At 43.6% G+C, this 27908-nt stretch overlaps 1 protein-coding gene across 2 annotated transcripts in view; it reads right to left on the bottom strand.

Annotated features, from left to right (window-relative positions):
• ST6GAL2 (ST6 beta-galactoside alpha-2,6-sialyltransferase 2) overlaps positions 1-26797 on the bottom strand; it is a gene marked incomplete at both ends in the record, with an annotated part of 45781 nt that extends 18984 nt beyond the window's left edge. Inside the window, 2 exons of one of the 2 annotated variants that reach the window (XM_084201333.1) lie at positions 1033-2035; positions 26735-26797. In XM_084201333.1, the coding sequence (XP_084057459.1) occupies positions 1033-1978 (946 nt within the window). Of the gene's footprint in view, positions 1-1032; positions 2036-25499; positions 25533-26734 lie in introns of those variants that run through there. The other variant, XM_084201332.1, reaches the window with a different exon arrangement.
• Positions 26798-27908: the final 1111 nt, after the last annotated feature.

Here is a 27908-nt window from a genome sequence, read left to right as displayed (position 1 = left end):
GAGATTTAAAGAAAACCTATCTGTGTCAAAGAGATGACACAGAGTGATGAGGCAAGTATTGGGATGTGAGGTCCTGGAAGATGGGGAGGATTAATGAGCGAACATCAAAAGGTTTTTTATAGAGAGCTGAAGGAGATAACTCTTCTTGTTTCAGAAACAAGTTCTGAAACCTTTCATCCTTCTTTCAACACTCTAAGCATACTGCACATGTACTACTAAAATGAAGAACTATTGAGACATTAACACAGGTAGTAGGAATATTTGAAAAGAAAAAATAGAAGTGACCTGGATTCGTTTTATGGTCCCACCATCCTTTTCTGAATAGCTACTACAAAACTCTCACCCTGAGGTGGGGGATTCTGAGTGACACTGACATCTCAGCACCCCGGTAACCTCACTGACTCAGTGTAGCAATGGGAAAACAATGGGTGAACACACCTGAACTCATTTAAATTCAGTCTCAGAAAAGAGGCCAGGGGACTTGATCTCAGTGCATGAAGCTACTCGAGGGTCTGAATTCTTTATCCCTGTCAACTCTAAACTAGCAAGAGATGAAGAGGACACTCTACTGCTCCTTGACATGGAGACAAATGTCTGGGACAGACATACAACAGCAGTTTCTCATGAGCTGCTGCAAAATAAAGACCAGTATAACACAGCTTTGCAGAATAAAACCTGAAGATAGCCCTAATCTACTGAAGAAATCAATGCACGTTGCACACAAATGTTGAATATGGCAGATCTGATGAAATCAGTTCTGCCTCCCTACTACAAGCTGTAATATGATAAGAAAGCATCATTGTTTTCTTTAAATTAGATTATGACTTCAGGCCTGATTTTCCTTTCAGTTATATTGTTCTGAAAGTGAACAGCCTCACTGAAGTCCATTAGTTTACATTCATGCAACTCTAGTGGGAGACAACAACCAGACTTCACAGATCTGTGCTTGAGAAGCGTGAAACTTTTTAAATTTAAACATAAAGACACACATATACATATATATACACACACAAATAGATGCATTTCACCCACCTATTTCATCCCCTAGAGAGGAGTTCAGTATTGCACCAGCAGACATAACTACTGCACAGCTCCCAAAGCCATGTGTATATAATTTGACCAGTGGAATTTGGGGAACGTGCTTTTCCCATCCAAGAGTGGAGAAGGGAGCCTCCTTGCCATCTATTGTTTTCACATTCACTCTTTCTTTTAGCTCACAGAATAGCTGGTCTCCTGTCAACTTGTTGTTTCGTTTCCCCTTGAACCGCACCCCGTGCTTATTGGTACTCAAATAATCTTTCATCGCCTTCTGCAGTCGAGGGTTTAGCATCTTGGAAGAGACATCCCCTTTCCAAAGCTTGTAAAGAAAGGATTTCGACATTGTGGAATACAGCCCATCCCAGTCATCAGATTCATCAAGCATCTGGCCTCTCCTATGCTTTGTGCTCCTTCTCCTCATTCTTCTCTGATGGCTCCAGCTGTTCTGTAAAATATTTCCTTTTGGATTATTCACATCAACCGAAATGAATTTTTCTATCTCTTGAAGGTGGTGGTGCGACTGAGGCTGACCAGCAGCAAATAAATAATCATCATTCACTTGGTAGAAAGCACTTTTTGATTTTCTTCCTAACTGGGGTGGAAAAAACTCATCTTCATTTCTAAAGGCCTCTTCCAATACAGTCCATTTCTTAGAATTTCCAGTCCCCGATTTAAAAGTACCTAGGAGATCTTCATTAAGAAGTACTTCATTCCCATCAATGGTTTCAGAGAATGATGGGTCATGGATGGCTCCCATGATGACTCTCTGCTTGCCCTGAAGGGGCAGAAGTCTCTTAGTTTCTATGTAAGAAAAAGAACTTGGAACTGGTTCAGCAGTGTTGCTATCTGTAAAATAGATGAATATCACCAAGAAAAGCAGGCCCCATGCAAAGATACCAAAAAGCATGAGTTGTTTCCATTGCTTCAAGTTAGGTTTCATGGCAATGCCTTTACCAGCTCCTCTGCGCCTTGAAGTATTGGTGAAGGAAAATGAAACCTGTAGAGAACATCAAATGCTATTAAAAATCGTTCAAAAGCAAAAACAACTCAGAGATATCTTAACACATATTGATAGATGGTGCAGAATTAATCTCCAGGCAGTAGCACAAAGGATTCAGTAGCAGAAACAAACTCCAGAGCCCGCAGACACTGCAGGAGTGACACGCTTTGGCTGTAACCACACCGTGACAGCTGCTAGCTACAGAAGAAGCTGGTGGCCAGTTTCTACAGTAACACTGGATCCTGCCTTCAGGGAGAGCATGTGCCTGCCTGCTTCTGCTATACCCAGCGTAGCATTAAGAGAGCAAAAGCAAAGCCCATGCCCGGCTGCATGCACAGTGGGTGCAAAAGAAGCTGTCTTCTCTTCACCACTGGAAGTCCTTACGCAGGGAAACGGTGAGCAAGCCTGTCTCCAAAGGGACCAGGCAGGGAGCACAAGCTCTATGTTGCATCCCTCCTCTGCCCACAGCCTGGAAAGGATGCTGTGCTGTGCATATCATCAGGGGGTGAAGGGTAGAGCATCACACAAATGGATCAGAGGGGAACCTCTTCCTCAGCTGGCATGAACTGGCACAGCCCCAGTGGCTCCATCATTTCTTGCCTGGTATCAGACCAGAGTAAGAATAACTCCTGTACCTCTGCTACGGATGCTGAAGTGGCATGAAGGAGTTGCGCACATCAAGGTGCCAGGGGTTTGGATTTTCCAAAAAGGAGAATAGGTGGCACAACTATCTAAATACATTCCTTTAGGATAAGATTGAGATTTACATAAAGGGTGTGGGTAGAGAATGTCAGACCTAGTCCTAGAAATATGTGCCCTACTAATACCTGGGGGTTTTGGACAGCTTGTGCATTAGGGGAGGGATGTATGGTCCAAATGAAACAAAGTTTGACTGAGGGGGCTGTGTTCCAAGGAAAATACATACCACATTGCTAGACCATGGAGCACACTATGCCCTTACACGAACTCGCTTGCTTAATCAAGTGGTGTGACTATCAGTTACAAGGCTGACTGAAGCAAATCCCCCCCATAAGCCTTACCATTCACCTCCCTGCACCACAGTCATCATGAGTGTAACTCAGTGTATTAATTAGTGACAGATCACTCACCTGATCCAAATTAAAAATAAGCCAAACCCCTCCTTCTGGAGTTTTCTTTCTAACCCATTTGTTTGGATGGCAACTTAATGGTGGGACTTAAGAGCCACTTGTACCAGCCAGCTGTGATCAGCAAAGGGGAACGGGAGCAGGGGCAAGCTTGGATTTCATTACCAGCCTGCACCTCAGGAGCCACCATCTCATCATACCATGTCCAAACAGCTTTTGTGCCTGTGATAACACACTGCCTGCTCACCCTGGCCATCAGGAGGGACCAAAACCACAGCCACCACACACTATCACCTTTCTGCAAGCTGCTAAAGTACATCAAAGCTGAGTGCAAAGTTTAAACCAAAGCTGTAACTAAGACTGTGTTTTCACATGAAAAAGGACCCAGCAGTAACACCAACGTAAGACGTTCTCTTTCTGTCCTTCATTCCTGCACTGTGCCTCTGCTGCTGCCAACACCCCCGTGCGTGGAACTGACACAGTAGGGAGATACATGTTAGAGGGTTTTCCTGTTTTTTTGTTTTGTTTTTTGTTTTTGGTGGGTTTTTTTTTTATGGGTCAGCCCCTTTATCCACTTCAGTGTGGTCACACATGCAGTTGTTTCAGAACAAATGGGGAAATCACCACCACAATGCAGAGGCGAGAACAAACCGCAGGTGGTTTTAGCAGAGATGCTTCAGGCTGTGTTTCTGCTGACCTCCTGAGAATGTGAGACCACACTACTACGTTTCCAAACACAGTCTATTTTAATGATCTCGATAAAGACAGCTGACTTTGGGGCTCAAGGCAGTGTCCAGCCAGAGGGAGGATTCATAAAGTTACGCTCGGATGACCAAATTTCATTGCAATTTCTAATACACAGAGGGAAAAAAATCATGACTGTGATAACCCAGTGCTCCACATATGTTTGGCTTGGCTCAGCTCACAGAAACCACACGGAAGAAAGCTATTACTCCAACTGACCCATTTCCTACTTGCACTCTGCTGCTGCAAGATTGCTCTCTGCAGTACCTCAACACTCCCACACCTTCCAATTTTAAATCACTGCAGGTGATGTCCTGTGGGAGTTGCCTTACAGTATTTGGCTGTTGTGCCAGTTAGGTCTGCCCTGAAGTTATTGCAACCTGCCCACTCATCAGTGTTCAGATGGTTTGCATTTTAAAATCAGCATTCTTCACCCATCTGAACTGCTTTCATCTCTTTTTATCATTTTCCCTGATGTGTTTCCCCAGCACTTTTCAACATGTGGCTTCCAAACCACTTTGTAAGTTAGTCTTTGCTCAGTCAGATGTTTCTCCTGCTGAATATACATTTCTTACAAGATCTGCAATGGAAGCATCTCGCATGATCTTTTTAACAGATAAGCTTGCAGGAAGTCAAAGTCATAAAGGAGGAGGTCACTAATATTTTGCACCGAGTCACGTAGCAAGTCCAGACACAATTTAATCTATAAATCCTACAACTTACTCATTTCCGCCCCCCCCCCCCCCCCCCCCCCCAAATTTTGTTGCATCTTGTAACCAGAAGTTGCTAAGAAATAGAAAGGTTTAACCCTAATTCAGGCTTGAAACTACAAATTTCTAATTGTCTGTGATCATATGTGTTTGGCACAGCAGACTACCACAGCATAATAAGTCAAGACTCAGTATTCAGCCTAAAATATGAAAAAGGACTGAGATGCATTGTCAATTATTTTTAAATTAAAGGTAACAAAAATCTGCCCCCCCAACCCCTCCACAACACTTATGTCATGAAAGCACACTCATCTTGGTCAGCATGCACATATTAGCATGCATATGATTAGCTTCTTTGTGCAGCAAAAAAATACCCACATAAAACAAAAAAACAGCATCCAACAGTATATTTGTCAACACTACAAGCAAAAGGAGAGGCACCAGTGAGAATAAATCCAAAAACTTTGCACATTAACTACTGCAGAAGCTTATCTGCAATTCCTTGTTGCAAGTGGGGCCTCAGAAAGGATACCCAAATCTCTTGAAGACTGGAGCTATGCAGGCAAATCTCTGGGCTGCTTTAATGTTTTTTGCTCACAAGAAATGCCTTGTCCTCCAGCAGTACAGCTGAGCTGGAAGCAAATTCAAGGTCACTACTGTATTAATTGCAAGAGGACCTCTACAACCTCACAGGATCTTGAAGGCTGTGTGTCGAAAGCTGCACGAAGTTCAGAGAAATATCAGTTTATCTTATCTCCCTCTACACTAAACATCCAGTCCTCTCCCCCTCCGCCCTTGCAGCTTCTCACACCTCACAGTCCCTGGCTTTGAAAATGTCTGGGAGGAGAGGGCAGCCCTTCCACGCTGCTCCCCACCATCCTCCAGCAGACCCCTCTGCTGCTCAAGGGGGTATCTTCCTCAGCACCATCTGGGGATGCACTTGGACTCCTGCCCTGTGCTGCCTTCAGCAGCACATTTCAATTGCAAAGAGAAAAGCATTTGTGTAGGAAACCAGAAATGGCGATTGCAACAAATTACGCTGGCTAAATAAATAAAAACAGGTGGTTTCATGGGTGCAGTTACTGAAGCCCACTGGATGCTTCAGGATAAGCTTCCATCTTTTTTACCTATGCTCAACATACAACTTTTAAACTGTTAAAGCAATTCTACACAAGTTTTTAAATTATCATTAGCATTTCTTATTGTCTTCAACTTCACCCCCCCTGCTGTAATAATCCTCCCTACTTACAGACTGCTGGGGTCAAAGCTGCTGCAGAGGAGGAGCAGAGGAATAAGTCTACCCCTGGGGAAACACAGGAGACTTAACCCAACCCAGCTTCCTCTTCAGCAGGAGTGATAAGCCTGTTTTGCCCCAGAGGCTGAAGACCTCATTTTCCCATGTATCTCCCTCCTGATGGGCTCCTTCAATCAGTAACTGATTTAAGTTCCAACTACCATATGGAGAATGGCTTTATTCCTTTCTCAGTCTGGCCATTCACACAAAAGCCATGGAAAACATGAGGCAAGGTACAAACCAGTGAAGTGGGCAGAAAGGGAAGACTTTCTTTTTTTGCTTAATAGAAGTATTAGCAGCAGCTATGAAAAAGAAAGGCAAACCCCAATGGTTTCTTTGCAGCATCCCAGGAAATAAAGGCAATTCCCCAGTGGAAATTAAAGGCTGATTTTCCAGAAGCAGCACCCACTTGTGGGAAATTTCATCTTGCCAAGCTAAGATGCAAGAAACCAAAGAGTTCCCCCTCCCTTTATAAAGCCCATTGTTTTGCAACGAGGAGCACTTTTCATTCTTCTAAAGTAGGCCTCCTGACTATTTCTTAAATGAGAAGAGATGGATAAGGGAGATTTTTTTTAATTCCTTTGAAACATTCCTTCCTTTCAACACTGTCTATTGTTAAAATTAATTTGTACAGACCCTGGCAGCTCAGAGGTCAGGATGGTTCAAGTTGATGTGCTAAGATGTGCACTGTTATGTTAAACAGGGTTTTTCTTGGCTGCAGCTTTGCGGCGAAGGTCACCACGGGGTTATTTGGGGTAGCAAATGTTAGCTGTGGGCAAGCATTCCCAAAGGGCTGAGAATCAAACCAAAGTTTATTTGATGGAAAGCTTAGGCAGCCTGAACAGATAGCAAATGCTCTGTTAGTTTGCTGCATCTCTTAGTCAGCTAATTCCAGAGTATTAAGAAACCTCTGGCACAGGGCAAGACAGCTGGAGGCTGCATTTCCAGGGTGGGGAATACACTCGTCCTCTCATGTGGAAAGTGCCAAACTGGTTTTAGCGTTATCACATCATTTCTGCAGTGGAAGCCATACAGTAGGCAGCAACAGACAGGCAAGCCTGTGGGGAGTGGTGGCTGCCAAAAGATGTATATTAGTCTGTGGATGGCCCGTGCATTTGTCTTATTGGCCTCCTAATTAATGAATCTCTTTTGGACAACTTCCTTGTTAGTCCCAATAAATCTGGCTCTTTCCTTCAGAGGAGTCAAGCTGCATTCAGTATTTTTTGTGGCAACCTAAGAAACTGTCTTCTGAAATAAAGAAAAAGCACCCAAAGAAATCTGAAGTAGGATTTTTTTTCCCCAATATTGGCTTTTAAACCTATATTTAATTATCTACTTAGAGAAAATTCCTTGGGAGGTATTCAAATAATGGTATTGCTAACCTGAATCACCCACTAAATGTGAGCCAAGTGTCCCAAGTCAGAGCGTTTGGAAAGACCAGTCTCAGCTTCTTACTTCTGAGGATGCAGGCAGGCAGCGCGCCTGTTTTTAGGTCCTCGGATAAAACCTAGGATTTCAAGTTAAAGGGGGTGGGAGTGAAGCAACTTTTTTATTTATTTTTACTAATGACCCATTTCCAGGAGCTTAGGCTGTAAGAAAATTGCCAAATATAGTGAAACTTACAGTAAAACTCACTCAAGCTGGCAACCCGGCAGCTGGAGAAATGCTCAGTGGAGTTTCTGCCAAGGAACGTGTCCTAGATTATGATGTAGGAGCATGGAGGCTAAGATGCATCAGTCTCTGGGGCTTAGTGGAAGGTCAAAGTTATCTTCTATGCATCTGATATCGTCTCCATGCTCCATCATCAAGTTCAAGCTTCCTGGCATTGCAGCCAGCTATCACTTTCCCACAGACCACAGACAGGTGGGCTGACAGGAGGGAAGTAAAAATAGAAAAGCTGTAGCAGCTCTGATCCTTCACATGCAGACCTTCCCACCACCACCAGTGGAAATGTTTAACAGAGCAACAATTGTCAGGGAGAATCTGGTTTCCCAGTGACTGACTGCACCTTGCAGGTCAACCTCCACCTACCCAGCCTGCAGCAGCGTTTTTCAGGAGCCATGAGAGGAGCTGGCACTCTGACATGACCTGAGATTCACCAGCCCGGCCAGGATTGCCCCACAAACTTCAGCTCAGGGGAGACGACTGAACTTCTGTCTTTTCCAGAGAGGTATGAGCTGAGCACAGTCTTGTTATTCTAACTGGGGGTTTCTAAAGAAATGTAGTACATACCACATCACTTGAGATTCAGTACAACTTTAGTGTAAATCACTTCCAGGCTCTTGAATCAAAACTACAAAGGGACAGACATGTCACAGAGTTGTGTGAAGACAAGCAGCTTTCACAACATAACTCAAATCACCCCCCACAGCCTCTCAAGGAGTGTCTCACAGAGCCCTGCACTACCTGTACTCAGCCTTATCTACTTCTGAACCCTTTTTTAGCCCTTTGCTCTTGCCACACCTTTGCTGTGTCCTGGTCCTGCTCACAGCAAGATGCAAAGGTTCAAGGCTGCTTAAATTGCTGCTGGTTGCACCACATCACACGGGTGCAGAAACCACTTTGGGCACAGTCCCTAGCATGCCCTCACACACAGTAAAGAAGCAGATGAAATATTTTCACTGCCCTTGCAGATCTACCAGCTGGGTGTTTTGGATGAGTTTTGGTCATATTTCAGCTGCCACAGTACTGTCTCTTGATCCAGACAGCAGGGGAAAAAATCCACTTGAACCTACACCAATATAAAACCACTGCAAGCATCCAAAACAGTGCGAGTCACTTTTCCAAAGTGAAATTCAGCGTGCCACTGCACAGCCATGGAGGGATCTGGGTTTGCACAAACACCATCCCAGCAGGCTCCACTCTTCCACCTCAGTAGCTCCTCTGCAGATCAAACCATGGAGCTGCACGTGGTTCTTCTGTGCTGCCTCTGTGCAGCTCTCCTCCCTCTCACAAACTGCAGCTTGCAGAGAAACTGCAGCTGTTCCCAGGGCATCTGGTCACCATGAAGGTCCCAGGAAGCTGAATGCTGTGCAGAGTGAAACACCAAGCTGGCTGGAGATAAAAGCTGGGTGTGGACACAAGGTGACCAGACTGATGGCCATCACTTAGTTGCACATCCTGCACTCATACAGAACCACTTTATTAAAGTATTTCATTTTATTGCTGCAGTGAGGCCAATGAGGAGGAAGTGAGTTGTACACCAACACAGGGAGGAAGAAGCAGGGGCTGGGGGAGGCTGTGGCACTGGGCCAGGAAAGAAGGAAGCCTGGCTGCAGGGCAGCAGAGAGGGCAGGAAGGCAGAGAGACTGAAAATAAACTAGACCCATAGTGCTAGTGGAGGAGCAAAACAACACCTGCCAGAGAGGCAGCGACACCTCAGCACCACAGGGATGAGAACTGGAAGTGAAAACTTCCTCCCACCAGAATGATCACATCCTTCCCTTTGGGGAAGCAGCATGAGAGCCTTGCTACTGCTGAGGGAAGGCTCTGGACTTGAGCATCCTACCCTGTTCCTCCCAAGATGGGAAAGAGGCTGCCACGTTCCTTCAGCAGAGGGGAAGCCTGGGTGAGTGGCAGGACCCATGCTGTGCCTTTCCCCCTTACTCTGGATGGCCACTCCCAGGTCAATGTGCTGCTTCCTGCCACCCCTGGGACTGGGAAAGGGGACCCTGAGGCACCAACCCTGCTCCCTGCAGGTGGAGCACAACCCTTGCACCTGGGCATTTTCAGACTGAGCTTTGCAATGGATCAGCACCCAGAAGAGCTGCACATATTCCCCTGTGAAGGGCACTTCACACCCCATGCAGGGATGCTCCAACATAGGGGCACAGTTGGTGCCTGAGGACACACAACACAAGCAGGAGTTTATGCCCATCTTCAGCACAGCCTGGCCTTCTGTGGGACTTATTCCCCACCCACAGAGTAAGGTTTTAATCCCAATCCCCCCTGCAAAAGCAGAGTTCAGGAGCAGCCTGTGCTTATGTTCTGCTTTCATGTGTAACTGAACAGGATGGCAGGAACCTCTTAATGCAGCAAAACAAGACAGAGAGGCACAGAGAAATGGATAATACTACTCAGTGTCTAATAAAACAGAAGAAAAAAAAATCCAGCCAACATACCTAACTGTATTGGGTTCCCCTCCCTCTTTTTAAGGGACAGCTTTTGATACCGTACTTGCAAAACACATAATTCAAATAAGGAAGGAAGTGCTTTGAGGGTTTTTATTTAAAGCTTGACAGGATAAACGAATCACAGTCTCATTAAATCACACAAATCTCAGGCTGCACACAAGACTAAACCACGAGAAATAGGACGTTACAAATCCTCATGCAGTTCTACACTTCCAGCACAACAGCTCATTTTATTTCTGCTCTTGGCAAGGTTAGAATAAAAGGCCTCTTTTCTTTGCTCCATAAATGTTTTTAGATGCTATATTACTTGAACTTAACACAGCAGTAATTGCCCTGAAAAAGGGCAATCTGAATTGCTTCCTTAAAGAAGGAAACATTTATAATAACACACACATGAACAGAGAGTACAGTTACAAAAGACCTATTTCAATCCCATCACAAAAACTTGACCAAATTCACTAACTCTTCCAGGCAGAAGTGATTGGAGAATTTTGATTTTTCATTCTAAAGCAACACTTCTGAGATATCCTAATAATCCATATCTCTGTGTAGCAGTGTATTTTTCATCTGCCAAGTATGTTCTTACTGTACTTTTCTAACACTGTAGGACCCGTTTCGCTTTCCTTTTAATTACCAACTTCTTTATTGGACTGTAGTTTGTCTTTTACATTTGTTGCAGAAAGCAAGCAACTCAGCCCTTGTTTAAAAACTCTAATATAGAACAGTGTTAAACAAATTGTTCCCTATTTCTCAGCTCTATCTCAGTGCCAGTTCCCCTTTGTTTATGTTAGGAAAATAATTGTAGGAGGATATTTAGAAAATTATCATTGTTGACATCTCACTTCTGTATATTCATATATATACATACAAACAGCATGCCTTCTATGTGATTATTTGCCTTGGTCTAAAAGCTTCAGTGAAAAATTTCACCCTGGAAGAAGGCTTGCCAAACTGAAGGATGAAGTCAGTTCAGCCCTTTGTTACATTACAATCTAAAAATGAAATTTCCTGGACTGAAACCATTTTCCCCTCATTTTTGTATATTTTAATACTTAACATGATTATGCTGATAATAAGCCAACCTACACTAGCTGGGGTATTTTGGTTGGCTTCCTAAAACAAAATGAAGTGGTATTAGTATTTCCCCCCCCACCTCTTTCTTTCTCTCTCCATTCTGGCACTGTTTTATGCATGGTTGTGGGCAAAATTAGTTTAAACTATGACTAGATCAACAGAAATCTCTTCTGTGGGGGATACAGCTGTTTCTAACCTGACATGAACCACTGGAACATGAATCCTATCTGTCTGGAAACTTAACAGAGAAACAGGATCTCCAACAACTACCAGCATGAAACTAGCATGAGCAATAGTGACAAACCAAGGCTGCTGGCTGGGTGCTTCACCCCCTTTTGTCAATCACTGGTGCCCATGTGCAGCACACAAGATGCCTTTTCCCCCAGCACTTGCCATTCACTCCCTACAAGTACAACTGACTCTTACAAGATGGAAGGCAGCACAAAAAGGATGAGGTGCTCTGAAAGCTCTGACACCATTAAAACAATGAGACACAGAGGCAAGACAGAGCTGGCTAGTTCCCAAGATTATTTACATTAGTTGTTTTTGTTATAAAAGTTAGAAGGATGGGACAAGATTGAGACCATCCTCACTGGATATAACTGTGGAATTACCATTTGATGGTAATTTTCACCATCATAAACACAACAAAACCTAAAGCCTTGTATTTTGAAACCTACAGGCTACTACAGAGTCTGTGAAACAGTAAATACTTTACTTTCCGAGATACTTGGCAGATATTTTTTGGTTTCCGAGATACTTGATAAATATTTTTTGGTGCCTTTATCTCTAGAGTAAAGTCTCAATTTTAATACTGACTTTAAAACCTGAAGCTAACCAGTATATATGCAATAGATTCCCTTCCTTTGATTGTTCAACAGGTGGCATAATCAAAATTTTCATTAAAATATTTCTTAGTATTTCAAATACTGGCTATGCATTTCTTGATTTTCAGCCATCAAGAAGGCCTTTGAAATTTCATTAAAAATTTCATTAAAAAGCCTTCCTTCTAACACTGCCTTTAAGCAGCCAAGACATGCAAACACCTTTTGCACACTCTGTTTAGAAGATGTAGATGCATCTGCTGAGATGGTGCCAGTGAAGTGCATCCTCTCGCCCAGCGCCCTTCCCAGGAAGCAGGAGTTCTCCCTCACCATGGCACCATTCACCATTTCGGAAACCTACTGGCAGCACTCAAACCAACCACTGGGAGAATTGGGGAACAGGTTTGCAATGGTGGAGATGAAACATTTATGTGATTTTGACCGTTGCCGAGGATAACACAACCCCAACCCTTGCCTGCAGCTTTGAAGTGCTAAAGGCATAAGGTAAGTAATAAAGTAAAGCAAATTCACTGCCCTAAATCAATCACTAGAAGGTTTTCTCTACCAACATGAAAGGAGGCTTGTGAAAAAGAAATCCTTGTTTTAACATAGATTGATTCCTCAGCAGCACCCAATCCTGTCAAATATATTCTGCTAATGGAGTTTAGCCTTCCTTCAATCCCATTCAGATAATTAAAAAATGGGGGAAAAGGTTAGTCTGATCTAATGCTTAACATTTCTAAAATTTTCAGGATTTTTGCTTCCATTTTCTGATTTACATCTATACTTCAAGTCAGCATGTTAGTAGAGATGTTTTACTAACAGTTCAAACTACTATAGCAGATATAGATCATACTACACAGGATGACTGCAAGCAAAGCAAAATTTTCCTCCTTTCATCAAACTGGGTTGTTAGGTCTTTTTAAATGTTGGAGAAAAATGCACTGAAGTTCATCCTAAGGACAAGTATAAAAATGCAAATAGATATATTAGTAGCAATTATAAATGATGTCAAGCAGTGAGAAGACTCTTGTTCTGGTGTTCAGCTGTGTTCAAGCTGCTCCAAACTCTTCCAAAATTTTTAGTATCTATGCAAAACAGTCTGTTGTGCTTGCTCTGCTCTAGGAAAAGAGTAAAATTCTTACGAATCAGTATTTGGACATGCAGCAGTGCAGCAAGGTGCTGGCAATCAGGCAGGACACCTGCCACCAGAGTAAACTATCAATCACCAAACCTGGTTTGGTGAATTGATTAAATCACATTTACCATTCCAATAAAGCAGAAGGGAATCTATATGGGAACAGAAATGTTTTAATCCATTTTAATGCATTGCATAATTTCACAGTACTTCCAGTAACTGTAGTGACTTTTATTATATAAACCCTCCAAATGTGAAACCTGATAATAAATTCGACGTACCTGGAGGGTCACGAGAGACACCAGGTTATTCCCAGGGAGTAATGGCAGAACTCTGTGAGTTCCCATTACCCACTAGTGCATTGAAGCAAAGCTACAGGAGAATTCTATAGCACCTCACAATTCTGGAGGGTAGAGGTAGTGCTATATTCAGGTAGACGTATACAAAGATTTTAAGAGGAATTTAGGAGCAGGTGTTGGCAGGTCTACTTACAACCACATTTCTTCAAGCATTTCTTGTACCTCACATTCTGCTTTTCTACTTAAAGAGCCCAAAGCTGAGAACAGAAACAGCCACATAATCTGTTTTTTTTTACTTCAGCATAAGAAAATGATTACCACTGAGCTTTTCTTTAACAAGAAGGCAGACAATATGTCATGCCCGACAAGAACCAAGAGAAATATTGTTTGAAGTTAGATGGGGAGTGAGGAGTGAGTACTCACACCCACAGATCTAAGGTTCAGCTCTGGACCCAGACCCCCACTGACAACATTTGCAGACAAGCAAGATCTCAGAATCTGGATACTGTCAAAATTTTGTCTAAATATGCTGTGCTATTACAGATTTTATTCTATTTTAGCTACTTTTTTAGATTTCCAAACCCTTTCAGATTGCTCCAAAAGCAGCAGAAACTATTAACAGTAAATTAATTTATGATGAAATGGACTTATCATACTGACTAGAGATAATTTTTTTAAACTTTAATTGTTCAGATTTGATACAGCTCTTTAAGAATCCTATGCAATGTGCTTTCACAAATCTCAATGGATAATATTTATCTGACTTATTTACTAATTACTTCCAAATTACAAGTGTCCCTCAGGTCTGAATCATTTCTTATGAAAGAAGGAGCAGACTTTTATACCATGAGGGAAGAGAAATTAAAGAAGAATTTGTATGGTTCAGATCAGGCTAAAGGCAAGTTTGATTTCTTTAAAGTGTTTTCTAACTTTATCACCACATGCAGTTAACAATTTGTATTTGCTAAGTCTTCTATGCAATTGCTTTGCCTGGATCTCCTAGGGTTTTATTTAGTAAAAGGAGATAATCATTAAGAGCTATGGCAAAAGCAGTATTCCAGACTGCAGATACTGTAAATGTCACAGTCTCCATAAACAAACTGAGCGTGGACAAGTGCATGAGGAATAACCACGAATTTTCAAGACACTTAAGCAGAACATGCCCAAGGGCACAGTGTAGAGGAGCCCATATTCCTTCAGTGGGTGGGTAACATATAGAGTCTCCTTTCCAGGAGCTGAAGAATCCAAGTTTATGTGAGCTCTAATACATCACTTTTCTGCCAGGCACACTTGTACAAATCAGGCACACTTCAGTTTAAAATCAAATCACTTGGCTTGGGCATCAGAGAATCAGGGAAAAAAATAGACTATTAGTATATGACATTAGCTCTCTAAAAGCATTGTCTTTCTTGGAAAAATAATATTGTTAATATAATAAATACTTTATGTACTTTCTCTACTGCTGCTATTTCTCCAGCATTTCAGCCAGTGACTGAAAACTCCAGATTACAGCAGTGTGTCTCCTCTGGCATCACCATATCACTATAATCACCTTGATTTCCAAAATTCAGAAGTAGTACCTCTATTCTGAGCTCCAAGACCTACGAACCAGTCACATTGCTATAAGTCTTGACCCAATTTCTCTTTCTCTTGATGACACTCTTATTTAGCCTGCCTGTTTCCAAGTCACTTGATATTTTCCGTACATACTTTGCCTACGTGGGACCTGCACCTGTCTTCTTTTGTGACCTCACTTCAGATTGGCAGAAAATAAATGAGGGGAACATTTTGTTTTCAAAAATATTGCATTTCAAATAACATTTTGTTTAGGAACTCTAAATGAAAAAAAATATGAAAAGTATTCTTTAGAAAATAAGTAAGAAAATTCAGAAAACAGGGTTAAAGCAGCTCAGTCAAAAAGCAAGCTGCTGTGGGAAGATGCCTTTACTTTCTGGAGCTGGATCAGATGTCTATCTTAGCCATGCTGAATTTCTCAGCAGTCAAGGGTATGAATTACTATTGGCTGCTTGACTGATTAACCACGGTGCTGGTATGCCTGAGACCTTCCAAACACAGCAGGGTTATTGCAGCAGTAGACAATACTATAATATTGCAGTATTACAGGCTTTGCAGTTTTCTGTTCCTTCTCTCAGCTTGTGCAACGGGTTTATGACACTCCTTGGAAACTTTCATCTGGGAGCACAGGATGGAGCAGCACCAGTAGTAACTCAAAGCTTTGCAGCTCTGCAGCCTGAAGAGTGCAGATATACTATTTCTAGAAACACCAAGAAGATAAAAATTCTTTGGGGTGACCTCCTCCTTCGAGGTCCTGCTTACCGAAGAAATTGTGCAGAGAGTCACTGTGCAGGCACTCCAATGCCATGCAGTGATATGTATCTGAGCTAACTTAGGAACCAAAAGATGCATCCTCATATCTACATATTTTGCTGTGCATTTCCCCTCTGGTGGCTCTGGTTTTGGTGCTATCATCACCTGAAGAATTCTTAGGGCACTTTCAACTGCAACTAGTCATTGTTTCACAAAAATAAAGAGCCTGATGTCACACAAGACAGAAGCAAAGTTCCACGTATACAGTGTGCTCTACCTAGTGCTAGTGCCCCTATTTATCTCATGATGACCTTGCAAGAACAATATACATTTCAGAAACTGCAAGACTTAATTATTTTAATTCCGTGGTCCAGGAGTTTTCCATCGGGTTTCTCTCGTGCTTGAAGCTTGTGCAGACTGACTGGTATCACTGGTTTAAGTAGCTGTGATCACATTACCTGCACCCTTCTCAGTGGCTGCCTACATAGAGGCACAGTGATTTTTAGCTGACTCTGTTGGTCTTTTCAGTGCTCTTAATAATAAAAGGCCTGAGCAAATAGAAAACCTACTGATCCCTATTTTATGCAGATACCCTTTGACAGGAGTTAACCCAGAGTAAACTAATGGAGCAATTGTATTTTGGGTGTGGGGGGTGCTAGGCAAGAAACAGGCATGCCCCTCTGCTACAGCTGCTGGCCAGTAACAGTACAGATGGCAAACAGGACAAAGCCTGGCCTTGCACAAACACACAGAGCATCTCCTGGCTCCATCAGCTGCAGAGCTGGGCAGGTGCTGAGTGACCCAGCCTAAAAGGCAGCCCTAGCAAACAGTGATGCACAGCACCTCCTGACTTCTGCCAAGTCTCTCCTGGAGCTTTATAACTTCATCCCCAGAAAGAAAAATACAGACCAGCAGTGACTTCAAACACTCTGAGCCTCTGCCTCAGGGTGAGGGCTCGTTCCAGCCTGACATCAGCTCCAGCCCTGCTTGCTCTGTCTACACAGTGGCTCAATCAAACTAATTCAATGTCTTGAAATACAGCATATTTAGAGACCTTTGCTCATTTGGCTCCCTCCAGCAATAGCAAGCATCTGCAATAGCATGCTGTGGTCTTCACATCATTCAGAAAACAGCAGTCAGAGCAGAGGAAAGGGCTGCTGCACAAACAGGTCTCACCCCTGGTACAGAAGTCACTGCTAAGGTGCCTCTAAGTTGAAAAATAAAAGGCACTTCCATGCCCACAAACATTTTCTCTCTGTTTTCTAACGCCTGTCTGAAATCTTGCAGTCTTGAAAGCTAGACATTTCAGCCTACAGATTTTCAGACACAAGGAAGAGGAGCTCAAAAGCACACATGGAGAACACTGATCCCCATCTTAGGCCATTGCCACCCTCACAGCTTTCCACAGCAGGACCTGCCACTAGGGAAACCCTAAATGCCAAGCTGGCCATCAATCAGAAACATTTTTTGCCTCGAGGTCAGGGTATAACTAGGCCAACAGAGATCCTCTCTTCTACCGAGCAGAGAGGGAAAAGCTGTACTAAATAGTGATCTCTCACACCAGACACTCCAAAAATCTCTCAGTGACAGTACGGTGGCAGTAGGACTCCAAGTGCAAATCCTTCTCCAGCAGCTCCAGGGCTAATGCTTCTGCCTTACCACACGTGCCTGTAGCCAGCCATGCACACTTTGGCTCCAATCTACACTGCTCTGAATTTACCCATGGAAAAAAATTCCTCCCAAAAAAACCAACCCTGAAATAAATAGCAAAAATAGAATCAGTCTGAACAAGCAGTGAACAATGACAATGGAATGAATATTAAATATGCACAAATATTTCTAATGGAGAGATTAGCTTTTTATAACAAACTCTGGTTTTAACCTTCATAACTTCAACAAAGTAAAACCAGTCACATGAAATTTCAGTCGTGGTCTCATGCCAAGGAAAGCTCCTCTGGAAAGTTTGAGGCAGATCAGCCAAGGCATCTTGAAGATATGAGAGTTCCTGAAAAGTGAGGTGCTCTCCATTTCTTGGACCGTTCCCTAATTTTTTTTGGCCCACCATAACTTAAAAATGGCTGGCTTACACATTCCAAATTTGCTTGGCTACCGCTGGTGCCTTTGACTAGTTGCAGGCTATTTTATTACTGAAGGTGGGTTTGTGCAAACCCGGAGCGCTGCAGTTGCTAACACAATACGCTGGCTCGTGCGCGCCGCAGGCAAGCCAGCCTGGCCCGCTGCAGGCGCCTCCATCACCTCATCAGCTGTGCTCAGGAGGCAGCCTGGCAGCCCAGGACCCTTCCCTCAGGTCCAGCTGGGTGTAAGAACTCGACTGGACTTTACAGATTCCATGGGGAGACATTCTGTCAAGCTGGAGAGGAATGATCCTGGGGTGCTTCCCATCCTTGCCAGCACCAAAGTGCTTCTCTTGGAAAGGTGAGCAAACAGCAGACACAGATGGTTTCCTCCCCTCACTTAGTGTTGTCCTCTTCCTACTCCTGCAATCCATACTTAGCCTTACTCTCTGATGAACCCAAAAAATTTTCTCAGTGAACATCCAATAGTTCCCAACCCTTTCCTCCATGGATTACTATTTCCATTTCCATGCTGATTGCAGAATTTGTGCTGGGGTCTGGGTGCTTCTTCTGCAGCAGACTGCCCCTCTCTGCTCCACTCTCCTGATCTCCAAGGCCCTCTTCTGGACTAGGAGCCTTGTACACACTGACACAACATGGGGCATTAGACCCCTGGACAGGAACACCCAGGGGGAACATTTCAGCACTCACGAAGCAAATTTGCTCCCCCGAGCAAACTTCTAATTTGCCTGATGAACCCTGAGGAGACCATGGGTAAGGAATTCACTCCTGATGGGGACTGTTCCGTTCACAATCTTGATTCTGATAACAGATACTATGGCAACTACATGTATCACTTGACACAGCTTTCAGCATGGTCAACTACTTTAAACAATTCTCCTTAGCGTTTGATATTTCCTTTGACAATGACTATCACCTGCCACCTTGCCAGGAAAACAAGCGGTGCACAGCTGACTAGTGGTGGGAAACATTAGGCTATTAAAACACTCGGTGGTGAAGTATGTTTCTACATGGAAACAGTGTTACAAAGAGACCTATTCTCTTTGAGATGCACACATGCGTGACTCCCATTCACAGGAGCTACGCGAGTGAATCCAAAGCAAAATAGGCTCAAAAGTGTCTACATCTACCAAACACTGATCCCGCACAGAAAGCGCCTTTTAAGAATGACATTTCCTTTGACCTTCTGCATCTTACTTTTGCTCTTCAAAAACAAAAGACTTTGCAATGACCACAACCCCTACATTAAAAACCTAAACCGGTAATAATCACCAAAAACACCACATAAATAAGAATTATCTACCTAATAGACAGCAAGAACAGAAGTTTTTCCCCACATTTCTTATCCAGTTGGAGATTTATCAGAGCTCTTTTATTTGTACCAACTTCAAATATCTGCTCTTTCACCTTTAAAATGCAGATCATCTAACTCAGAGGTGTGCTCTTCTCAGCAGAGACCACACAATACTCAACCAAGTTTTACAAAATACATGGCCCTGTGCTGGGCTGGCACAAACCTGCAGAGCACCAAGGAAAAGCTCCAGGAGGAGAACTTCTCGCAGACTCTCCCAGAGCTCTAGCCTCCACTGCCCTTTGGGAAGGGTTCTTCCCAGCTCCAGCCCGCCTGTCGCCCTGTGAGCTAATGAAAAGAGCACGAGGAAGATCCACAGGCACTTTCCTCCCCCTCTCAATCCACACAGGGTGAGTCACAGTCTGACCCTAACTTAACACTCAGGCTGTAAACTTACTTAACACTTGTAGAAGAATTTATTTTTTTCAAACATACCGATGGCAGCATATGGCCCATCGACAGGTTTATTATTATAAGACACTTTTTCCACCAGGTTATAGTCTTTTTTATAAACATATGTTTCAGCACATAATAAAACCCCTAAGAACTGTTTCTGAAATGTGCAGGCACAGAAACTACTTTTCAAGGTTTGTCAAGACAATGAAAGAAACAATGTTTAAAGAGACTTGTATTTTTCTAAACGTCCTTCTCTAAATGTCTTTTAAATCCAAGGGTGCTTGAGAGTTATTCATGTTTAAAAAAACAAAAGCAAGAAAAGGAAAAATGAGTTCTCTTTGTTAATGCCACATTCTTCTCTGTTTTGTCAAAGCTATCGTTTTTATACTTAGTAAAACTTTTTCCACTAAATAGACCTTTTAACTATGCTTTATATCAGAACATGTGGTTTATAGGTGAATTATAAGATTCTAAAAATTAGGTGGCATATCATGAAGAAAATGTCAACTCCACACTGCTACAGTCACACAAACTCATTGCTGCAAAGCCACCCTTGATACTCTGTGCCCTTCAGCTGCACTAACAAAGATGTGAGCGTGGAGTCAAGGTGGTTTGATCACAAACTTCCATCCATCTGCAAGACTGGATCCAAGTTAAATGCCTAAAAATAAGTCACAGCTTGATTTTCCTATAGGACTCATTTGTGTTCTTAAGAAAGAAAGCTTCTTGACTATGCAGCTATAATGCAATTTCTGGGCTAGCACCACAATCTTTAGGGGGAGAAAAAAAAGCCACACAGTGCACACTGCTTTACTCAAAAAAAAAATCCTACACTCCTTTTATTCTTAATGCTTTCCCCCTAACATCTCACAATATATTAGCCTGAGCAGGCTTGATTTTAAAAGCAGCTTCCTCAATACATCAAAATATGACCCAACTGAGGTATGTTTGCTCGCAGCTTTGTTTCCTGCCATCCAAGTTCAGAGTGTCCTCTTAAGAGGAGCCTGCAGCCAGAACACAAACTAAGATTCACTGGGGTCTAGACCCTGAGCTCACTTAAAGGTGATACAAAACCTTTCACTATTTTATAGTGGAGTGGATATTAAACCTGTGGTTCACTGAAGACGCCAGAGGCCTTACAAAATGTATGATCCATATATTAAATACCCCTTAGCACTAAAAAGGAATTTTGCAATCGCTTTGAACGTTTCACTGGTATTTAGGGAAAGAAAGAACACTTCTTTTCTATGTGTGTTTGTCCCCTTCCCGCAGTGATACTCCCCACAAAAGGCAGATGTTTTAAGACACTGGAAAAAATAATCATACACAAGCAGATTTGAGGCTTAAATAATAAAAATCTCTAATTTTATCATAGGCATACTGTTATAATTGTCATCCATGAGCTTGCATTCAAAGAAAACTCATTTGTTAAAATTAATCACTGACTTCTCAGCCAATTTGTCAGCTAACTACTACCACGTCTGGACATGATTAGCTAGCTTCACTGGGAGATACAGGGTGCTCTCTATAATGCTTCCAGAGGATGGAATCCTAAAACAAGTAAAGCCTTTGAACATTTTGCAAGCAACTTGCAAAGTTCACATGGAGCCAGGACCTCATGGATGCTTCTGTGGGCTCCACTTTTTTCTGCTTTCACAGCTTAAGCCTTTCTAGGCGAGAAAGGCCAACAGCTTCGACAATGAACACGCTCTTTCTCCACCAGCAGACAGAGCAACCCCAGGTCCCTGGGCTGTGTTTGGAAACACCTCACTGGCAGGATTGGTTTGAGGCTAAGATGAGGCATGATGAACGAGGCTTCTGACAAGGGGGCTGGCCCTGCTCATCTAATTGCGGTTGCTGCTCCTATGATGTGGAAACCTGTCTATTAGAAACCACATTTCACAGGTGACTGAACAGCCATCAGATGGTAACAGCTTTCATTTGTTACTGACCTCCCTTCCCTGACACAGCCAAAGGGTGAATGGCCCGATATTCCATTGTCAGTCCAGAGCGAAACACCTCCTTCTTTGTACAGCGAATTATAAAATATCTGCATTTTCCAGATTGTGTTGAAACATCACTCTTAACTAGCGTTTTCTCATCTAGGCATCAGCCTCAGAAGAGAATGGCAAATTCTTCACTACTCAATTATGCAAAGTTTGAGGGCATTTTGGACTTCTGTAGATTGTAGAGTACATCACCACATTTTTATACACAGGAGGTATTTACTCAGAACATCAGGGGCAGATGTGACTTGGTATTTCACAGAGACAGGATCAGAGCTTTTGCTGAGACCCTGATGTGAAAGTGACTAGACCAAAGTAGTCCTTCCAGGACAGAAAGACCACTCCACTACCAAAATTACATACAGAACTTAACACAGTTACTTTAAACTGAGGATGCTATAAAGAGACTTGATCAAATTTTACACCCTCCAGACCTCTGGCTCCATCAATGACATAAGGGATTCAGAAGGGGACAGAACAAATCTCCCCATCTTGTTAAGCCCTCTGTATCTGGTTGGCCACATATCTTCCAGCCAGACAAACACACATCACATGTGAAGAAGAAACTTTCCAAAGTTAACAGCCACTTGGTTATTACAAAGATTTTGTGATCGTACCTCAGAGCACTCACAATTATTTCCCAACCCCAGCTATGTAACACCCTGCTCTGGGACAGCATTGGTGCAATTGAATGCAATAAACAGGGGACTGCACAAAACCCGCAGTGAATCCTGCTCTGATGACAACGGCAGAGCCATGCAATGAATAACATTTACTTTTCATTTACATTTAGATTTCTTCAGCACACCTTCCAGAAAGCACAGCGTGCTAACACACACACAACCAGCTGTAGGGCTGCATCTCCAGCGGAATGTAGCAGCAATCCAGGCTGCCACACCTCTCAGCTAAGCTCTGTTCCACCTCCTCAGCTCCTCCAAGCCTCTGGCCATCTTCAGCAGCATGGAAGAACTGGCCTCTCCAAAGTGACTGGTGTCAAAGAGGGCTTTGAAGGTCTGCAGACCAACAAGGTCTGCCAGAGCATCTGTCCAGTGAGAGCTCCAAGGTCAAGGACCCTCACCAAGAACACTGGGAACCACTCCCTGATATTTAACTCTTCAAGAGTTTATCCTTCTGGAAAGAGACAATCTCTGAGAGATGCATACAGCAAACAGAATGATTTTGGCATGCTTTGCCCTTGAGGCCAACTATTGAAGGACTAGTCTATGTAAAATTTTCAGACCAGATAAAAAGAAATCTGAATTTCTTTACAAGATTTTTATTTTTACAAGATTATTTTTTTTAGAATTCTTTACAAGAATTATTTTTTGTTACAGATCAAGAAAATCAGTTTTCTATGGTTGTACCTTAGAACAAACTGGATCTAAAATACAAAATGTTCACAAACCCAGTAACAAGTATCAGGGGTTTTTACAGGTATAATATGGTAGCCATACTCAGCTTTTCACATAATCTTGCATTCTAAATAGGTCACCATGAGTTCTACTAGAGGAAGATGGCATTTATTGTGAAATTAATATACATAATTAAGCAGATAAAGACGGGCTTGCTGAATCTGAACCCTTTATTGTAAATCCTTTGTGGTGCTGATTTCATCCCATGCCACTCCTTTCACACTTTTAACATAATTTTCAAGAAATACAATGTCCCTAGAAGAAATGCTTTTAACTTCAGTAACAATTTAAAAATTATTAACAAAAATTATTACAACTTTCCTATTTGTGTCATGGATTGATTGATACCTAAATATGAATTAGAGAATTTTAAGGAAGCTCAAAACACATTAACATATGAATGGCATGCAGAAAAATTGCTCTGAATTACTACCAGCAAAATCAAAACACAAATGCTTTTAGTTAAGCACATGAAAATGTAGTGTCAGGACTGCAGAGAGCCTAAGAAGTGCAAAGTTCAGGGAAAAGCCATGTATGCAGCTGCTCCAAAAATAACCACAGTCAGATAAAAGTCTGAAAGCAATTATTTGGGGTGAATATTGTACACAGACCACTGCACTAAGCTTCTATAATTAAACAAGGCAAAAGTTCAGATGGCACCTAATAAGCCATTTACTACATTAATTATATTCAAGTGTGGCAGTTTAATGCTTGGTAATAACTAACAAGGGAAATAATTTAAAGAAACTATCTGATGTTGTAAATTTCTCTCTTTTTCATTCATCAGTACCAACGTTGCCAGCCAGCCTTTCTAACACACTTGAAACACATCAAAGGGATACTGCTTAGTGTCAGGAAGAGCTATTTAAGGGTTGTAAACCTTTAGGCTGAGGAAGCCAACAGCCTTACTCAACAAAAATGATCCCTTCACTACAAAAGTAGCAGTAAAGTCAGATTTTCCATTCCTTAAAGCAAGTCCCTATGCCTTTGTTCCAAAGTTAGAATGCCACAGGAGCAAACAATTTTTTTGTAGCAACAACAGCATCTTAGAAAACCTTTGCAGATCAACAGATTTCCCACTGACCCTATTCCCTGGATTTGCCTTCACACTGATCACACCACCCTTGTACACATCTGTGATTTTAATAGTATTTTCAGCAAATTCTTAACAAGATAATTAATATTAGAGAGGTATTTAATGTATTTTGGCTTATTTTAATGCCATTAGTAGCTAAATGCATGGAAAATGAGCCTGTGCCATATGCCCAAGTACTTCTCTGCAGACTGCTAGCCAATTCCCTAGCAAGAAAAGAGAAGTTTCCAAATCACAATCTGAAAATTACTGCAGAGAGATTTGCATACTATTTCTGATGGGCCAGTAGCATTTCAACAACTCATGTAAAAGCCAGCTTGCCCCAATAGTTTATGCAGTAAGCAGCACACACAGCATCAATTCACAATGCAATTGTTAGCATGCTACCACCAGGATGCTGTTCTGACTTATTTAACTAACCTGCAATTTAAAAAAACAAATCTGTAGTATTGCATTTATTTTTAAATTTTGCTTTTTTGATTTTAAATTATGCACAAATTATGCTTTCTGATTTTCCTTACGCACAAATCTGCATTTAACCTAAGAGAGCATGTAACAATCATTTTGCAGATTCCAAAGAACAAGAGATCAGGTGAACATACAACTTCATCCACGATGCCTTTCCACTATGACATTTACATATGCAACCCTAGCATCTCTTTAAGCTCCCTTTAAAAAGTTTTTGTAACGTTTTCCCTATTGTCTGGCCCTTCTTTTCATGTCCATGGTAGAAAACACATAACAAACCATAGATGTAGAACTCTGTAACCTTGCACATACATCCTCCAACTCTGAATGTGCAGTGAGTGTGGACAATGCTGGGAAATCCTGTCCTCTGCCCAGATGAAGTGTAGAATAGAATAGTTCTCTGACTACCACACCAGGAGTTTTAGACATCCTAAACTCAATCAGAGAAGACTTCTGCCTACAAATAGTTTAAAGTCTTCACTTACAAGATCTCAAATCCAGCACTTCCACAGCAAATGGCAAGAGGAGCCTGCCTGCTACAGCAGAGGTGTCCACAAAGTTGTCAGCTGCAGAAATCAGTTTGAGTACATGCATGGGACCTCAGCTCCAGACCCTTTACCACAGCTTCTCATTCAGCAAATATAGCACATATTTTCCCAATAGTGCTGCAGTTGGTCTTAGCAAGATACACACAAAATTAGTAGGTATCTATGGCAAGATTTCCATTAAAGAGTATTTTAATCAGAAACTGCCCATGAAAGAATAATACCTCTAAACCATACTACAGATTTACATAAATAATAAAACCCCCTTAAAAAAAACCAAAATACCAAAAAACTGCAAGAGCTCCATCTTTAAATGGAAAAAATGTGGTAGTTCTTTCCCCATATCCAACAGCCCCACACTATGCAAACCAGTTGAATTATTTTCACCTAAGTTTTCCAAACAAGAAAAAGATACATACATACATATACATGTATTAAAATTACCTGGATGCAGACGCCACGCCTGGAAAGTTTCATTGAAAAGGGTTAAAGTTCAGAAAGTTTGCAAGACTGAAAAAGGAAAATCAAATTTAAAAATGTGCAAAAACCTAAACCTTGAGGTTTGCCACTGCCTCCTGCCTTTCTCTTAGCATTTCCCTCCACATTCGAAATGAGATGACTAAACCTTCCTCCAAGTTATCAACTAAATTACTTGAATGAGTAACCCAATCAAATTTTTTTCTAGTACCAAAAGAAACACATTGCCATAACAAAATAAACTAGAAATAGAAGTTGAGCATTAGAGACTATAACATTCCCGATAAATTATAAAACCAGACCACAGAAGTGATCCACACTGCTTAGCAGAGGTGAATTCGCCGAGACTTTCTTTTTTCCATTGAGAACATCGATTTTTATATGCTACCACAGCTGCCTAACTATTGATAAGAGCAATCTGCAAAAGCAAATATAGAACTAATAGAACAGCCTCGAAAAGCAACCACAAAAAAAGAGTCTCATTTAAATTCCTGGAAAGCGCCGCTTCTCTAAACGTATCTATTCTAGCTCTCTTGAGCAGTCGAGCCCTCCTAAAACACACCCTGCACTCTCCCCGCCCGAAAACTGTTAAGCCAAGAAGGCACTAAGCCATGCCACTGCGAACCCATATGGCTTCACCTACAGGGCTTTCCTACCAGCAAACGCTGCACAGTAGAAATCCTCCCCTTCATCATCACCACCCGCCTCCTAGAAACACAAAAAAAAAAAACCCAAAAAAACCCAACCACAAAACAATACCCCCCAAAAACCCAAAAGAATAATAATAAAAGAGAGAAGCGCTCTCCGCCCGGGGTCGCCCCCACGTACCGCCGGGCGCTCAGGGCTCTCTGGGGGCCCTGCCCCCCGAGGTGCAGCAGCCGGGGCGGCGCGGGCGCTCCGCCTCGCCGCGTCCCACGCGGAGCCTCTCCCCCCGCATGCTGCTGGCCGCCGCACGCACAAAGCGCAGGGCGCGGGCAGCGGCCGGGGGCGGGCGGCACCGCGCCTCGGCCGGATCGCGGCGGCTCGGCTCGGCACGGCACAGGCACGGCACGGGCGGCTCGACTGGCTCGGCTCGGCACGGCACGGCACGGCACGGCTCGGCACCGCCCCCGCCCCCGGGAGCCGCCCCCCGCACACGGCCGAGCGCCCCCCGCGCCGCCGCCCGGCCCCTCCCGGGATGGGGGTGCCCCCGCCCCCGGTACCTCGCGGGCGGAGCCGGGCGCTACGGCGGCGGGGCGGGAGGCTGCGCTCGCTGGCGGGCGGAGGGGGCCGGGCGGACATGCCGGGGTTGCCCCGGGGCTGTGCCGCGCTGTCCCGGCTCATTGTTCGGGAAAGGCAGCGGCGGGAGAGGCGGGAGCTGCGGCGGGAGGGGGACACCCCGGCGGCGGGGGTACTGCCGCGCTTTCCTCCGCACGGGCAGGGGCTGGGGACAGCCTTGCATCTTCGCCGCGTGGGGGGAATGCGTGGGGCCGGCGGCAGCGGGGCATCTTCCTCCGCGCCGGCGGGGACGGGGAGATGCTCGGGAATGGAGCGCTGGCCCTGCACCTTCCCCTGGCGTGGCGTGCTGGGGCCGCGCTGCACCTTCGGGGCTCTGTGCTGGAGAAGTTCAAAGCGGCAGGGAAGGGTGGGAGGGGCGCGGGCGAGGGGCCGGCAGCTTTCTCGCCTCGTGTCTGTGACCCCCGCCTGCCGAGCACCGAGAGCCCCGGAGCGTTCCGGCACCGGGACTCCGGGGGCCGGCCGGGGACACGGGGTCTCTCCGTGACCGGTTGGCAAGTTGAAGGCACGGTCCTTTCCTCCGCATCCCCGTGAGCCGGGGCGGTGGGATTCCCGCACTCACGCGGGGCGTGGAAGCGCCGCAGCCGGCTTTGGCTCTTTAAGATTAGGCTCCGTTAATTAAAGAAATATTTTAAGCTTAAAGGTCTCATGAGAAGAAACACATTAACTCGCTAATAAAGCGGGTAGAAAAACAATGCGAAACGGGGCTGTTGGATCAGCGATCACAAAGGAAAGGCGAGATCAGAGAGATGCTACCGGAGTGCGGAAAATGCGCCCTCCCGCCGCCCGACCCACGCGGCACTGATCGCTCCGCTGGGACTGCCAGCGCCTGTCCAGCGGCACAGGAAAAGGGAAATGTTTTCCGAGCAGCCTTTGGTGTGCTTTCTCAGCTTGCTCAAAGGCTAGAAATACCTTAAAGCATATTTAACTTTTGGTTCAAATTTAATAGTAGCTTACTTTGCAAATAGTCTAAATAAGTCGTCACCTACAAATAATTAGGATAATGACGGACAACCTTTTTTTTGTGCCGAGTCTGTGCTCCAAGATAAGCATCAGTGTAAATGCATCTGAGACTGAAGCTTCTTTGTGCCCATATTTGTA

The sequence above is a fragment of the Fringilla coelebs genome (genome assembly GCF_963513975.1).
Source record: "Fringilla coelebs genome assembly, chromosome: 2".
NCBI classification, from domain to species: domain Eukaryota; kingdom Metazoa; phylum Chordata; class Aves; order Passeriformes; family Fringillidae; genus Fringilla; species Fringilla coelebs.
This window is presented reverse-complemented; position numbering and strand designations above follow the sequence as displayed.